The sequence below is a fragment of the Opisthorchis viverrini genome (genome assembly GCF_000715545.1).
Source record: "Opisthorchis viverrini unplaced genomic scaffold opera_v5_24, whole genome shotgun sequence".
Classification (NCBI taxonomy): domain Eukaryota; kingdom Metazoa; phylum Platyhelminthes; class Trematoda; order Opisthorchiida; family Opisthorchiidae; genus Opisthorchis; species Opisthorchis viverrini.
In genome coordinates this window covers 1,569,484-1,586,170 of record NW_008751680.1, presented here as the reverse complement: position 1 = coordinate 1,586,170, position 16,687 = coordinate 1,569,484, and the positions used below count along the sequence as shown (strand labels likewise).

At 42.9% G+C, this 16,687-nt stretch overlaps 1 protein-coding gene across 1 annotated transcript; it reads right to left on the bottom strand.

Annotated features, from left to right (window-relative positions):
- Positions 1–417: 417 nt before the first annotated feature.
- Positions 418–14,521, bottom strand: T265_02095 (hypothetical protein; the record flags this gene model as incomplete). Its single annotated transcript, XM_009166254.1, has 2 exons — positions 418–453; positions 14,270–14,521. 2 exons carry the CDS (start codon positions 14,519–14,521, stop codon positions 418–420), a joined length of 288 nt encoding a protein of 95 aa, XP_009164518.1.
- Positions 14,522–16,687: the final 2,166 nt, after the last annotated feature.

The window sequence follows — 16,687 nt, the reverse complement described above, 5'->3', positions numbered from 1 at the left end:
CCTTGCAAGCTCAGTCGCTGGGATATTAAGGGAAACCATGTGCCAATACTAAAAGCTTTCTACGAAAACCTTTGTTAGTAGGTTAAGAAACCAGCGTTGCTCACGAAAATTTTATTAGTATTAGAGTTTGTAATATTGGACTCTAAACGTCATAAAGGCGGAACGGAATTTTGTGGTACGGTTGGATCCCAAAAATTCGATCTTTACTCGTTTTCAGGATGCGGTGGGTGGGCGCAGAAGGATCGGACACATCTTGTCTTTGTTAACAGTTTCTTGTTATTACTTGTTAATCAGGCAGTTGTTGATCTGTTTCCCGAGGTTGGCAGTTGAATTACAAACGTTTCGTCACCATACGAGGAGACATAATCATTTGCGCACTGATGATTTCTCCTCGTACGATGACGGAACGTTTGCAAATCAGTTGTCAAACTCGACGAACGGACCAACAGCCATCTGATGAAAAAAAACGATAAACCCACTTAATCCACCAATATTTCGACACGGTTTAATGTCGTTACACGCAGGACATCGTACTGTTTTCCAGTGTACTCATCTCTGTGAGTTGGATTATGTGTAAAACCTTATTTTGATCAGCTATTCGCTTATGTAAACAATCTGGCCATTGGTGAATTACCAACAAAATTTATATGAGTAGTCATCGATTCCTTTGGTCCACCTGAAAATTACCACGCCATGGAATTCAACCAGACAGTATAGTAAATTTCACTAATATAGATTATAATTATTACGGTAGATAGGGTGAAGAAAACCTCAGCTACACGGGATTTTTAGTCCCTATAGGAAGTCATTTAGGGGAGTGGGATAATCGAACAGGTGACCATTTAACTAGCGATTTCAGGATGGCCATCACAGATGATATTAAGAATAACACTAGCATGAAGACCGATGACAACCGACCGAATTTCATACATAGCGCTTGTTATTGGTCACTCTCCTCGCGAGAACCCATGGATATTCAGGTAGGGGATTCAAAACGCATCAATTTCATGATTGATTGACTTACATAAAACAAGACGCAAACACTTATATTAACTGTCCATTTTCTTACCAGCCGTATAAAGACAATGCAACAAGAAACAAGTGATATTGCCGCTCAAGGCAATGAACGGTAGTACCAAATCTTTCCGCAAATTTGATCCTTGATTTTACTTGTGTCGGAAAACGTTGGATAGCCCCCACCCTTACATGTAGGCACATGAAATTAGCTGTCATCCATCTTTCTGATAAGCCGTACTCCCGTTTTCCATCACTCGCTGCAGCGTACTAGTTTTTCTTCAGTCGTTCGGTGTCTTACGATACCAATTTTTTCAAGGTAAAATAAACTCGTTTTCCACTCTCTACTTTTTCTCAAGAAAACGGCTACTGTGATGGAAAAATCAGCGTATTGGTCCGGCAACGTCGTTTGAGATGTTTCGTTGAAACACCAGACAATAACAAATTAGCTCTCCTGTTATCTCATTAAAAGTTCTCTGTCGCTGCAAATAACCTACATGTTGGCTTGAAACTGCTGAAGATCTATCATTCAGCCACCACAACCTATTTAGAGGCTGAATTCTATGAGAATATTGCACGTAACTCTTACTGGTCCACTTCAACAAATCATTGGCAGCTATCATCATCATGCATCAATGGTATTCACTTTGACGGCATGGTAATGAATCATTCTTTCGAAGTGAACGAACAACGCCTGTAAGCACCCGTCTCTACGTTTACATTAGTGCATCCGTATGCTTCGGTGGTCGATATTATTGGTTCTTGGCAGTCAGTCCAGAAAGTTGTGAGTTAAGCCATTAACAGGTGCGTTTAATTCGTGATAGCGCCCTGAATTTCGATGTTTAAACCACTTCTGGTTTTCTGCAGTCCGCAATTTCTAACTCACTTGAAAACCGCCGACCAGGATGATTTGTTGGTCCAATTACCATTCCTATTCTTTCTGTTGGCCAACCACATTGGATAGAGGTGACGCATGTTACAGACTACTGTACTGACAGATACAATAGACATTCTGTCATTTCATATGATTCGCACATGACGATTCCAGTTAGTCGATTCCATTGTTTTGGGTTTTGATTGACAGTACCACTAAACCACTCCGCAAGCCGGTTGACTGATAGGTACCGACACAACTAGGTTTTTCGTGGATTTTCCATTAAACCCATGCTGGTAAGTTTTACTGTAATATAGGTAGTCCGTTATGACATTCAATGCGCAGGAGAGTACGTTGCGTATAATGTTCGTATAGACGGTGAGATTCAGAAAGTTCCTGGAATTTTAATCATCCAGTTCTCATTGACTTGATTCAACCACTTGGCAACATCTTTTGGCATTGTCCACCGAATTCAGAACCTGTACAGAAACACCACTATGTTTAGATTTACTTCCAAAAAATGATGTTGCCAAACTTCACTCAATGGCCAGCCTGCATAAGTAATCGACTTGGTCTACTCTAGGAAGCTTCAATTTCCAATTTCAGTCACTGCAACCCCACTTGGTAGCCTTCCAACCTAGTTTCAAGGATTTGTTTTTAAATATGTTTATTCTCATTTGCGGTTGTCCAATGAACGACAGACCAAAGCGCCTACTCACAGTTGGCTCAATCTGCTAATGATGGTGATGCTGACAACCAGCAGGAGGAGGAGGGAAAAAGAGAAAAATCTTGTTCTGCATACCCCAAAACCACTTCAGAGAACAATCCAACAAATATTATCTGTGCGCCCACACTGTTCCACTTCATCCGTCAGGATCATGTGTGATTAGAACCATTTTTAAATCATCAAACGGGATGTATGAAGTTGAAAGCTCTTCAGAGCTCACTTTCCGTTCGTCCAAGGGTTGTACCACCACTGTAATTAAAGCCCTAAAGTGGACAGTGTGCACCGCACGCCAGATTAGGCCTTCCACTCATGGACGGTTATGCACTAGATAACGTTTTTCGTCCCTACAATCGGCTCAAATTTTGTCCGAAAAATAAGAACGTTAACGTGTATTGCTTAGTTTTTAAAGATAGCCAAACAATAGTCCGTCCACTTGGTGTTGGAATTCGACCGTTTTAATGTATCAGAAAAGCAGTTGTGCATTGTTACATTCGGAAACACGTTTTTGTGAACGGAAAAAGTTGTTATTTAGACTGGTGGGAACAGAAGCCTCCGTAGCCTATGTAACCTTTAATCTGTGATAAAAATGAACCGACTGCAAGCTATACAAACCCTCTTTGGTCCGAAGAGTTGAGTATTCTCTGGAGCACTTTATAGGATTCAGCACCAATATACGAGGTGGAGTAAATTCGCTTGGAACGTGTAACAGCCTTCGGAAATAATTACCTGAACGAAGTAATCAGTAACGTTTTACTGAATTCAGCTCCTAGTACAAGTAAAAAAACACTTGTTGGTGGCAACCTCACTGCGGTTGTTTCGTCAAAGCAAACTATTTGGGTTATTAGTTAGTCTGGTTAACTTCATTTGCGATTTACTTTTTATGCCGTGTCATTTTAAACATCTGCATCGCACTACCTATTTTTAAAGGACCTATTTGTATTTTTGCAGTATCTAGTCACCTTTTCCATATACCATACCGTTTACCTTCTCCGTCGTTGTATGGCAATGGAGGTTGTTTTTTTGCCGGTGTATTGCCGTCAATGATTAATGTTAAAAACCTCAGTATGTACATCCTTATTTGTAGTTTACCCTATCTTTCATCAGCTAATCATAATATCCCCATGTGAGCACAAGACACGGTTCAATGAAAGATTTAAGTCCTGCACCATGATTTGAAGACCAATTAATATGGCATACAGTCAAAAAGCCCTGTTTTCAAGGGTGAGATTTTACTTTTTCCCGTTTGCATATGTTCGACTTGTGGTATTGTAAATCAGAAGTCTGCGTATCTTTATGTGATTACTATTTTCGGGAGCAAAAAGTGGGGCAAACTGTTTCGATATATTTAAGGTCATATTTGTCAACTCATTTTGAAAATTAGTATCAATGGACCTGTTTTTGTGCATTCATCCAAGTCCTGAAAATGTGTTCCATTTGAAATGGTGCTTGTTTTTACGGAAACTTTCAGAGAACTAATAAAATACTTGGCATTGCAGGAGGAAAACATGTGTTTTGTATTTGCCTGTGCATTCACACAGTCTCAAAAAGATAAAACAGGTGCAGAAGGCCTTTTTCGATTGAGCGAGAACAGAAACGGTGAGTGACAAAAAAGACAATATACTAAAAAACGGACTCTATATTTAGAAGCTCACATGTTTGTTCAATAGTACGTACAAAATATTCCCAGGTTCGGTCCCTGTAACCTAGCAGCTATGAATCACATGCATCGTGGAAGCATACTGATTCAATCCTGAGCCAAAGTGAAAGTAATTAGCTGAGTAAAATGAATTACGTGAATCTTACGAATCAAACAGGCATTGAGCTGCTTATACATTAATGTGGCGTTAAAAATAAACAAAATACAGTGTACGCTTGTCGGTCAAATAGCGCAACGATCATCTAGTAGAAAGAGGATGTTAGAGTTTGTTTGATTGCATGCCTGATTGCATGCAGGAAATAATCCGTGACTCAACACTCCCTCAAAATACTTTTCGCTCGCTCTGGCCCTGTTGTCTTTTAGAGGGTCTTTCATTTTGCCAATTTATATTCCCTATTTCACTCGCTGAGTTTTTCCCCGACGACTGACCTCCCCTTCACAAATGTTCATTTTCTCAAGTGGCGCTCATCGTACAGGGTCATTAGTTTTTTGTGCTTGTGATCTCTAATTGCCTGGTGTTTTTGCAATTGTAGCGTTCAAAACCATTGCATACATCACAATTAATTACCAAACATTGCCTGTCATAACAGACAGATAGCTGATCTCAGTTTCATATGTTTACGTAAAGTGATCATCACGGAAAGACTCCGAACGGCGTTAGCAAGACAATTTTCCCCTCTATTAGCATAATAAGTTCGCAGAATGTGGGGAAAGTCGGAGGTTGTTGGTCGTCTGAGATGTTTGTGGATCCACTGATGTTCATTGCGCTCATTAGGTATATTGAGTTTCACACAAATTGTAGTCTTTTAACAACCACTACAACAGAGTTGGATGTATCTGGTGTGAACAAAAAATTAAGAAAACTCTCGACTGCATGTATTGGTTGAACCGACATTTGCAGGTTACAAAGTTGGGTGCAGGGATAACATCTAGTGGTAGTGAATACCACGGGCGGTACATACGGTTTGAGTAGAGGTGCGTTCAGGATTTGTGTTATTAGGCGATTTTTCTATCGTGTTCTTGGAGTTCGATCGTTCTTACATGAGTAAACTACTGAAAACAGGGGTGGTTAACTTCTTTCAGGATTGGGAGAGTAAGGATGAGGCCTCTCACTTGAACGTCGATGGTAGATTGAGTAGGAAGTAAAGCTTGCCGGCTGAACTCCATTAAAAAAGCTTTTTTGTGGCCCACTATTAGTCCGTGTCGACAGGTTGTAGGCTTGCTAAAGATTTTCAATTTTGAGTGGTATCTTAAATGTGTCTGTGTTTCATTCAAGTAGTCAAACTGGTCGACAAAGGGTTCCAAAGGGTCTACTAACAATACTGGCGGCATTGTGGTAAGTCGTTTCTAAATCTTTCTCGCTTCTGACAGTTTTGGCATTCTTTCTGGCCAAGAATGCGTGAAATGATGCTGCAGTTGCTAGTTGTATCGTCCCAGGAGGGCTGATGGTGGTTGTTCATAAGATCGATGTTTTTGTTACGTAGTCCGTGGCTTTTGCGTTCCAGCGTTTAAAGGACATGTGGTCGTGTGGATAAGTAAAAGGTTCAAAGCACGGTATACCAAAGTTATCTAAACGGCTTTTGCCGTTCCATGTCTCCAGTGTAGGGCTACTTTTGGAATGAACGTTTGGTCTTCACACTCCTGGCAAAGTACCAGTCTTTCATTTGGCTGCATACGTAAGCCAGTGCCCAGATGGGGTCAGCTTGCAGCACGCATTTAGTGCAGTTGCATCTATATTTTGTACTATCGAATGGTCTCCGAGAGCGAATAAGCAGTTTCATTATAGTCGCGGGAAACGGATTGCTTGGTGAACTGAGTGGTAATACAGCTCTTAATCCGGAGCTGCTTCTGTGAATAACTTTATTTGCAGCGTTCTCGTTAATAACTTGGCGCGTAATCTGAACCAGCGAATTATGGGCACAGCGTAAACAAAGAGAGTCTGCTTGTCACCGAGTATTTTGGTTGTAAGACCATCATCATCTACTCCCGAAAATACTTCCCCAGAGTATGACCGAGTTATTTCAGTGAGGGTTACCTATTGTAAAACAAGCTTTATGGCCATCGTGTGGGGGCGAATCACTTAAATGCAATGATGATGGTTCCTAGTGAGCTGTCTAGGATTGTCAGTTAAGCTTAGATTCCGATTTTTTTGGAATACTGAGGCTCATTGAATTTTATCGGCTTTGAATTTTACAAAACATTGCCTAGAAAGTTCTATAACTATGGATCTGATGACATCGGATTAGTCACTACGGCGTAGAGGGGTTACGTTTTGTAGATGGATGTGCTGTTAACTCAATTGTGCACCAGATGTGTGAGCGTGCCGAGGTTGTGAGAAAAAACCCACGGCTGTCAGCAGCTGTTGTGACAGCAATTGCACCGGAAACACAGGTATGCGATGGAAAACCTGTATTACCTAAAATTTGGGTACTTATGCATATTTTCCCAGTTTCGAAAATGCATGTTTCGAGATATAACAGAGGAGATCAAAGGTGGAACTCAAGAAAAATTAGCGGGGGGCAGCCAATGAAAGAAGACTTTATATATCTGATATCAAGGAGAAAAAAGACGCTGTTCAAAGGATTCGATCAATTAAGTATGCAAACACAGACCCATGGAGAATCTTCCGAATACCGTCAACTCCAGTGAAGATTTTGAACAGTGGGAAAGAATAATGAATGTTTATTTTGGCTGAGACCCAGCAGTCAAGCAGAAACAGCAGTAAGCGTTTTCAGTGACTTAGTGACGAAGCTACCTGTACGCGAGCTTCCAGCCACAACGGCGATAGGTTGTCCACGGATGACTTTTGAATGCTTCGTTTTGGTTCAGCTAAGCTTGTGACGTTTTCTCCGCAAAATAACCACCAGAAGATCTCAAAGAAAAGTGTGCAAATGAAAGGGTGACACTTTCAAATGGACTTTAGTGGCACGCGCCTTTTGCACTTTAGTTGTAGAAACAAGCACAAATCATCTCAAGATCAGTGGCAGTATTGTGCTAGGTGAAGGGAGTCAGTTGTGTGTCCTGTCAGATTCGAGGCTGCTTAACTACGTTTGTCTTGATGGTATTCATTTCAAATTATCAGCAAATACAATCAAGTTCTGTCATTTAGCCAGGACGGAAAATCTACCACCTTGGAAAAGAGAGAATATAACAAACACATTGTTATAGCTAATAACAGCATGCTACTAAAAATAGGCCATATGGCCCTTCCTCATTGGGAGACAAGGCACACTACACAGGTTGCGCTGGCTTGGCCACGTGCTGCGTATGCCAGTCGACCGACTTCCTCGAAGAGCTCTTTTCGCCCAACCATGTGAAGGGTGGAGGAGAGCCAGAGGCGGTCAAACAATGACTTGGCAGCCAAGTTTGAAAGCAATTACCAGCAAACTCAGCTGCGCTGGTTACTGCCGTCTTCCTGGATGGCGACCCCTAGACGGGCCACATCAATGGCTAGAGACATTATCAGACATGGCCCAGTCGCGCCTTCAATGGCGCTCGTGCATCAAAGCTATTGCCTTTAATGCATAGCTCCTTTTCCAACCCCCCCCCCCACTTGACAGCCCACTGACAGTGCTGGATTTATGCACCAATTTACAAGCTCGGGCGTGCAATGCGCAGCTACCTACCCCCTCCCACAAATCATCGGTGAACAAAACTGCGGCAGCTACAACCACTGTACGACAAGTACGCGGTTATTACAGCTGACAATGATGTGATGATGATGATGACAAGAGTGGAGTAGCGGCCAATTTTGGCGAATATTTGGTTGAACCAGTACCATTAGGCCTTAACTTTTCCTATAAGAACCCAGGTATGGTGGATACCAAAGGTAACCTCAAACAGCTGCGTTGTCAATCGATGTTCTTCTGTACGAACACTCTCATATTAATGCCACCCATGATAGAAAAATATTTTTCAATGCAAAAATACACTTCGATAGTCGGTTAGAGTCGTCAAAGTGTTATGTATTTTTAGGAGACCTACTTCATTTCACCATAATTGTTTCGCTTTCTCCTCCAAGATCACCACTCAGCTCCAACTGCTTTCAGAAAAGGACTAGAATTTAGCATGGACATCAAGATGAACTGGAAAATAAGTCGTGTTTTTCACCATTACTGGTGTTTCCTCAAACCACACGAGCAACAGCTTCAAATTTACTCAATACTGAGTTGGTTGACGGCGATAAAAGTTGCTTTTTTAACAGATAAAAATGGTTGCATACGTGCTACAGGCTTTTATAGCCGGATATTAGTAAAATACAAGCATTACTCTTTTGTAACAGCCAGGATTTCTTGGCATTCGCTTTTTCTATTGAAACCTTGGGCCACACATTTTCGCGCTTCCTTTTGGACGAACTATATGGTCTTTCGCTGGCCACAGTACTTTAACGTAACTAAAGACCAATTAACAAGTAAGTAAAATTCAGTCGTGACCAAAGTTGTGGATGCGCCCATCATCCCGATAAGAAGAATACTGATAATAAATGCTGCATCTTTATTATTTATACACGGTATTTCTACTGTCACGTATGCCAGCAAATTATCAACCTGTTTCAGATTTTCATAGGAATGACAACGCTGCTCATCTAGTTCAAATTTAGAATAATCATTAAAATTTATATGCCATAGGTGATAAAACATATAACGAAATTTTGGTGTTTCCGTGTTGTGAAATTTGTACCCTGTCACGGTATGCCACCGCAAATTAGAACCTCCCGGGGTCAGAAGAACAGAGGCGGCTACTTCATGATACTTTGATAAATGTGGCTTCATATGAATTTGAAGTTCCGCCAAAAGTATGTGAGTTGTCTCAAAACGAACCCCTCTGCAGTTGTCGATTGAGCCTGTTTGTAAAGTTTCGTGACAAAAGGTCATATAATGTGCTTTACATCGGATGTACTTGGTCCTCTTCTTGTAAATCCATCACTCATCAATGCCTCTGGGAGGACTTCACACCACAGTACTTCGTGGTATACAAGAAAGCTGTCCACAAAGATAGTGTCTTTCCTCAACATGCTACAGTTTTGAAGTGACTTGTTGTTTTCAATTAAAGTTAATAGAGCCACTAAACTTATACACTCCAGTAACTCAACGAATTATCCCCGTAAGATATGACCAATAATGAAGGTGACGTGTACAACTCACATCAACCAAAGAAGCCCAAGCCGCTGTCAGGTATCTGTATAAGCAGCTTTGTGACAGATGGACTAATTGACCCGTTTCAAGCATCAATTCCTGGTCTTGAAACAAGGCGGCCGATGGTGCAAGAACTGAGCATAGAAAATAGACTGCAAACGAATGCAGCAGTGACGCGCCTGAAAGAACGCCAAAACAGAAGAGAAGGGTACATGTGGTGAGCGTGTAGCCCATTGCCAAGCATGAAAATATTTGAAACAGAAAACTAACGCTGATCAAGAGGAACATCGAGAAGATTGAAAGTAGGCGAGACCAGACACATGCGTTTATAGTTTATCGTCAGCTTCATAAGAGTGTTGACAAGAAAACCGGTTAACCGTGAAACAAATAGGCTTGGACGTTGTAGTACAGTGTTAGGCAGTCCACAGATGTGACCGCACCTGCATTAGCTGTGGATGTACTGGCGTTTCAGTTTCCATCACTTAAGAATTGCACTCCTTCCCCGAAAAAGGTACCGATGAATCTAAAAACTACTCTGTTGGCGTAATCTACGGACGTGGCTGCTGGCAGTATACAGATAATGCACAGAAGTATGTATTCAGTATGGATTTAAGGTAGATGCGCGTGCTCAGTCGGTAGAATACACATGATCGGGTATGAAGAAATTTCAAATTTCTTCAAACTGATTGGTCAGAATGCATGTTTTTGAGGGCACTAAAACCACGGCTGAGATACATCTACGGGTAAACAAAAACATACCATGAAACGTTACGTGATATCACCGCTGTCGGTAAAAGTGCTTGGACCGTTTTCCAGTGATAATCTTAGCATTATGGCTATCAGGATTCGATGTTTATTGGAGTATTCACCTAATGAATGGTTCATTGCCTTTTGGACAGCTGGTTGTATAGTATTGGGATATGAGAAAGGCACAGTGATCAGATGTGGAGCCAGTTCCAACAGTAGAACTTATGTGGGGACATATTTACAAGCATTTGTTGGGACCTATCGGGATATTTACGACGAAATTGATTTTCAGGCTCCTTGGATGTTGTATCGGTCATCGCTACGGCCAGAATTTCTACAGTGAATGTCCTTAATGTCATTTTTGTGCATTAATGCACTATTTTTGTCACGCTCCGTGGTAAATTATTTGTCTTCATGTGGGTGAGCAATCAAATATTCTCTCACTCTCGGTGCCTTCCAACACGCCCAACACCCATCTGTAGGCATTGTTGAAGTGAGCACGATACTTGAATATCTGTCTACGGTAGTCCAATTACATGTTTCGTTTTTCTTCTGCATTGTAGTTTAGTCAAAATTTTGATATCCGACTAACCCAGTGAATTTGGACATATTTTAAATTACACTTATCCCCTGAATGTAACTAAATATAATTATCTATGTTCACCATTACCTAACTCTTCTTTGATTCAGCTTACGTGATCGCTTTTATCTCACAACACGTCGAACACCAATTTTACAGCACAACTATTTTAGTGGGATACTCGGAGCTACCCCTCAAAAATGTTACATTATTTGCTGAGTCACGATAGAAGAGCAAATGTACGGCAGTGCTTAGAAGAAAGCAGGACCATGTTAACCAACAGCAAGCCAAAAAGGTTAAAAACGTCTACAAGCTAGTTAATTCCGACGAAAAAGGACATAAAGTGGAAGTACTGCTACAAGCGTTGAAAGTCATTTTCATCGCATAGGTTAATAAGCACTCAAAGTGGAACCATAACCAATGGACCAAAACGAAATGCCGTGTTCGTGCAAAATTATTCTGCTCCTTTTTTGAGTTTATCGAAATTGAAGAGGTTTTTATGACCAAGATGTCGGAGCAAAAGGAACAATTCACCCAAACCGTGCACGCTATTTGGAACAGAAAGACCACAAGGAACGAACGCACCAATACTTCGAAACAGACTACATATTTCTTGCTTCAAAAGCCAGTCCGCAACGTTGAAATTCACATGACGCACACCTACAATTGGCCATCAAATACGGAATTTCTCCAGTTTCAAATGGGCATGAGTGTGGATGTTCAAAAGGCTGCTACCTAATGTTGCGCGTATTCAAGACTCTATTCTGGTTGTGTTCTGAGTACACTGGGGACACTCAGCCCTACTTCACCTGGGTTCTTGACTGAGGGCCTGTAATTTGCATACCAGCTGACACCTAACAAGGCTCGAAGCGCTGTGACAAATGTTCGCATGTGTTCATTGAGATCAGAAGGACCTGAGACTTGACGAACCACACAACACCATTAATTCAACAAGTTGGAATTAGTGGAGTGGTTTGCAATGGATAAAATCATTTATTTCTCCGACGAAAGTGCAGACGGTGTCAACCGACTTTATTTCCGAAAAAAAAGTTTGCAATACTGTGCATCAGTGGGCAGTTATTGAATCCAAATGTCTAATAATTTACGAACTTTCTACCAGCGAGTCAGCTGCGTCAAGTCTCATGTGCACATAAACAAGATGGTATCCTTGAAAACTGAAAGTCAAATGTTTATGGTCGTTCACGATACTACTGTGCAAGATAATGTGTATACCCAGTAAATAATCTATTCCTGTAGTAACTCTATCCTGGTATCCATTGAACCAAAAGCGTACACCGAATTTTCGAGAGAAAAACGTACAACGCGAATATACGTTCAACGGAAGACGGCAAGAAAATGGCTAAACAGAGCGTGGAATAATCGGTTAGCAGATTGCGCGAAACGAACAGGAAAATTTGAAACTGAGGCACGTGTGGAGGTAAAAAAATAAATGAAATAAGGTACGACTGAAAGTGGGTAGACGGAATGGAGAGATACATGAATTCGAAAACTCGAGTAGGACGATTGAGGCATTGAACGCTATTTCCGCATCGGCCAAATTCCGACAGATGAGGGCAGGGAACTAAAGGTATATATCAGCCATAACTCGTGTTTGAGCCCAACAGGTTTGGGGTTGATTTAATGATCAGGAAAAGGCCTTTATGATACACACACTTGTTTCGAAATTGCCCTATGATATCTGTGAGTTATCCCACAGGTGCAATCACTCAAAAGCCTCCATCTAAAGTGTCATCGAAATGGTAGTGGTTTCGATGCACCACATCCGCAAAGTGGGAGAACAACGTTGCATCTAAGGATTCACTTCCTCCAAAGTCCGGTGACTAGTTTAGGCCTTTGATGGGCCAATTTCCCGAAAGATACACTAGAGGAAAGAAATTTCGTGCTTATAATGTCCAGAATATTTAGAACGGAATGAGCAGGGTACAAATTCACTGTCACTCCAAATTGCCTGAGTCACATTTAAATTTGCGCCAATCAGTTTCCGTGTGGAATACCACTGTTCAGGCCACAAAAACATACCCTCATCGGTACTTGTCAAATGCAACAACCTCTTTAGATAGTTGGCAGGTGCTCCTGTGAACACTTCCGTTAAGTTGTACAATATGTTCGGAAAATGCCAGGGGTTTGCATACGTTATCTTTTTCGGAAAAATTCGCTCAGGGTTAGAAAGTTGCTGCGAACAGTTGGTTCGCAGGATCGAAGCGTTTGCTCAAGCTTCGCGGCTGGGTTCGCTCCCGTTTTTAAGTAGCATCCACCCATTTGCCGTGCACTGCTAATGAGGGGCAATGATGCCCTGTGAGGCTTAAGCCAAAAGACTACCACAGAAGGGCAATTAAAAGAGATTTGGGCTTGGTGCCGAATGCTGAATGTTTGAATATGGCAGGAGGTATAACTCAGGCAGCTACCACCTGAAGTGAGGATATTGTTATCCAACAGAAGTTCGCACTCCTGACCCTAGTGTCCGTGCCCGGAGCTCCGCCTTACTTCCTCGGGGCTGGCGGTGGAATAGACATGTGGGTCGATTAATGCTCAAAAGGGCCGAGCTTTGGGCGCACATCCAAAATTTCCCTGAAAACATGGTTCGAAAAAGGAGGACTTTAACAGAAATTTTTAGAAATCGATGCTAATGAAACGGGTCCTTAAGATATCCCCACGTGGCTGCAGTTCTGTTGAAAGTCGGTTAAACGTATTCAAGGCCCACCGTGTGCGCCTGATTCACATTTTTATTGACTGTCATGACTGAGCAAATTTGTCCGTGAAAGGCGGTGGATGATTTTGCAAGGAAGTGGGTCCGTCCATGCTTTTTCTACTTCAGTGCATTTCAGATCGCTTTGAAAGAGTATCCGGCTAACAATTTCACACTTTTCGTTCGCATAGACTCCAAAACGAGCAGCAATTCGATATTTTTATATGAAAAAGCGCTCTACCGTTGTAGCAGACGTCCGTTCAGGCCGCGAAATCCGTCACAGCCGGTACCCGATAGCACAGTTTGTACCTTGCGCGGCAAGATTCCGTGTTCATCGGTACAAAGACTACTTTTTGGTTACTTTTTACCATCTAGCATACCACCAGCCACATAGCAAGCTCATGTTGAAAGGTTCCCTATCAAAGGGCGCCTGGCAAATGTTGAATTAAAGGAGTGTAGTAGCCTTTTGAAGTATGGTTTTCCGTTGCCGGAGTTTGGGCAACAGGTCGCTCATCATTCTGGGAAGGTACATACTATCCAGAATGTGTACAATTATCGCGTCAAATTCCGACCTTTACTATCAAGTAGGTCGGTAGTTACCTTTTATTTATTTTTTGGATGACACGTCGCTCATTACAACTAAGCTTTCAGGGTTTGTTCGCGTACTGTTGATGGAATCCAAGGGTGGTAGTTTTAGCTACGCAGCAGATAACACTCTTTTGACATTTTCCTGATGTGGTAAACGTTGATGCGACAAACCTAACCAACCGACTTGGGTAAATAATTTAAGAGCCTCTGGTGTTAGCTGTTAAGGAGCAAGCTATATACCTTGCTCGTGGCGTATGGCATGGGTATCGGTCGACTCGCAATATATGCCTTCGTGCAAAGCGAGTATTTTGCACCTTCGCGCAAGCTGTTCTGCTTGTTCAACGATAGGGTGGGTGGGCAATATTCACTCAAGTCGTTTGCCACGGACAAGATGACGTCACAAATGTGGGCTGCCAAAGCTGTGGTCGACTGCGCCATAATTCTGTGCTGTTTCCACTCACGGCTAGCCATCCAGAAGCACGTGCGTTCCATTGCGTTATCGTAACTCTTGCAAAAAATTTCTATCCGCGGCCGGCACATATTCCATCGCATGTCCCACCTTGATAATGCAGCCGAGTAAGTGACTGCTCAGTGGACATTAATCACATGGGTTTCGGTAGAATTTTGCGATCCTGCAGAGAACCGACACCGTGTTTTTCGCCTATTTGAGTGCCCACTGGGTGTGTATCACTCGAAAGTTGTCCATTCGTTCACAGCGCAGATTGGTACATTTCTGGAAACCGCCAAGAAAACGCTGACGGGCGCTTGAAGAGGACGTGCATCACACCCAGAACCTGATGCATGCTATCCACAAGGTCTCTCAGCGCAGAAAATGGCTCTTGCGTGCGTATAAGATGCACACCACTCACTAATGTGACCGTGGAGAAATCAGCGAGGGAGACAGCTACGGCCCACGTGTGGTTTCTTGGACGACGCGTCGTTCTCAGGCAAATTGAACATGCACACCAAATCTGATATGCCATGGGACAGATCTCAATGTGTGAAACCCCTTGTTAGTAAAAGTAGGTTGTGATATGCCCCCCCAAATGTTTTCAGACGATTAACACACTGGCTAAAACCTACACATGCACCTTCGGCCAGTCTGTGTGGCTGCCCTGCGTACGCCTATTCTCGGTATTCAGAAGCCACTCGTTCCCCTAAGGTAAGTTGATTAATCAAGCATATAGTAACTAGGTCAATTTCCTATCCATGAACAGCAGTTAGCCGTGTACAACCTACCGGAAGGAGATATAACCCTATTTCTGGTTCCCAGGTCACAGCCATCACCAGTAGAAAGTTTGCACGAGCAGCTGGAACGGTTGGTTGGCAGACTGAAGCTGATGGTGCCACGCTAGAGTGCTAGATGCATTCAGAATTCGATTGTCCAAACGCACCTGGTGTTACGTCAAAATTTAATCACTGTACAGTGCAGCAAGTCTCCGTTGTTGGAGGACAACCGTCCCCAACCAAGGTGGGGTCCTGCGCCGATGGGCGATGTCCCCTGTGGTCCATTTGGCCAGACAACTGGCCCCGCTAACTCCTGGTGTCCGCGAGATCCATCAACATACCACAGTTATTGCTGGGGCAATGAGCCCAACCCACCGCATGGAGATCTTTAGGGGCGTCCACAAGGTAGGCGCACACGCATCCTTTAAACTACTTCCTTTGGCTACCGGTCCGTTGCGCAAACGCAGTCTTCCATTATGGTGCGAGAATCACCCCAAAAGCGAGGCCACTTTTTAGACATCCCTGTTCACCACTCTTAATATTCGGGTTGCGTTGCGTCAAATGCTGCGTCGTTGAACATGGACAATCCCCACCCAGCGGACATTGATCCCTCACCGCCGATAATGTGAGGTACAAAGCAAGGGGTAGGTAAGCAAATAAAAGTAAGCAAATATAATAAGGTAAAATAAAATGAAATGTAATAAGGATGTTTTAACGCGCCTACCTGATGAGCCCCAAGAAGGGCGAAACCGGTCGTGGGCTGTCGATGGATTTTCAGCAACCTTATGAGTAGTACATTACACAAATACATGTTTAAATGCTGTTGTCGAAGATTCATTGATTGTAAATGTTCTCGTTCCGAATATTTGTCCCGCGAAGCTGATGTTCGGAAAAAGGAAACTCAAGGCTCCCTCTTGGGACTACTCCTGTTTCTGATCTACGTCAACGACCTCCCAGACGTTCTTGCGAGTCCATGTCTACTTTTTGCGGACTACTTGAAATCCTGGAGCTCCAATGCTGGTGCCTTCCAATTTGATGTAGACGCTGTCAAGCAGTGGTCGTTGGACTGGCACGTTCCTCTGAATGATGAAAAGTGCGTCCATATGTCGTTTGGAGGGGATTCAGCGAATGCCTTTGTTATGCATGTTGAAAAGGGACCAGAAAACATCATGAGGATAGATGCCAAAAAGGACCTGGGCATCTGGGTCTCTTCAAACTTGTCTTTCACATTGCACCATGAGAGATCGGCCCAAAAGCATTCGCCATTTTACGGATGATCCGACGCACCTTCTCCCGTATGGACTTCCAAATACTCTGTGAGGCCTACGTCAGACCGCTCCTGGAGTACGCCAACCAAGTTGTCTACTCAGGACGCACGAAAGACGTCACCCTCATTGAGCGTGTCCAGCGGGCCGCTACGAGAATGGTTGC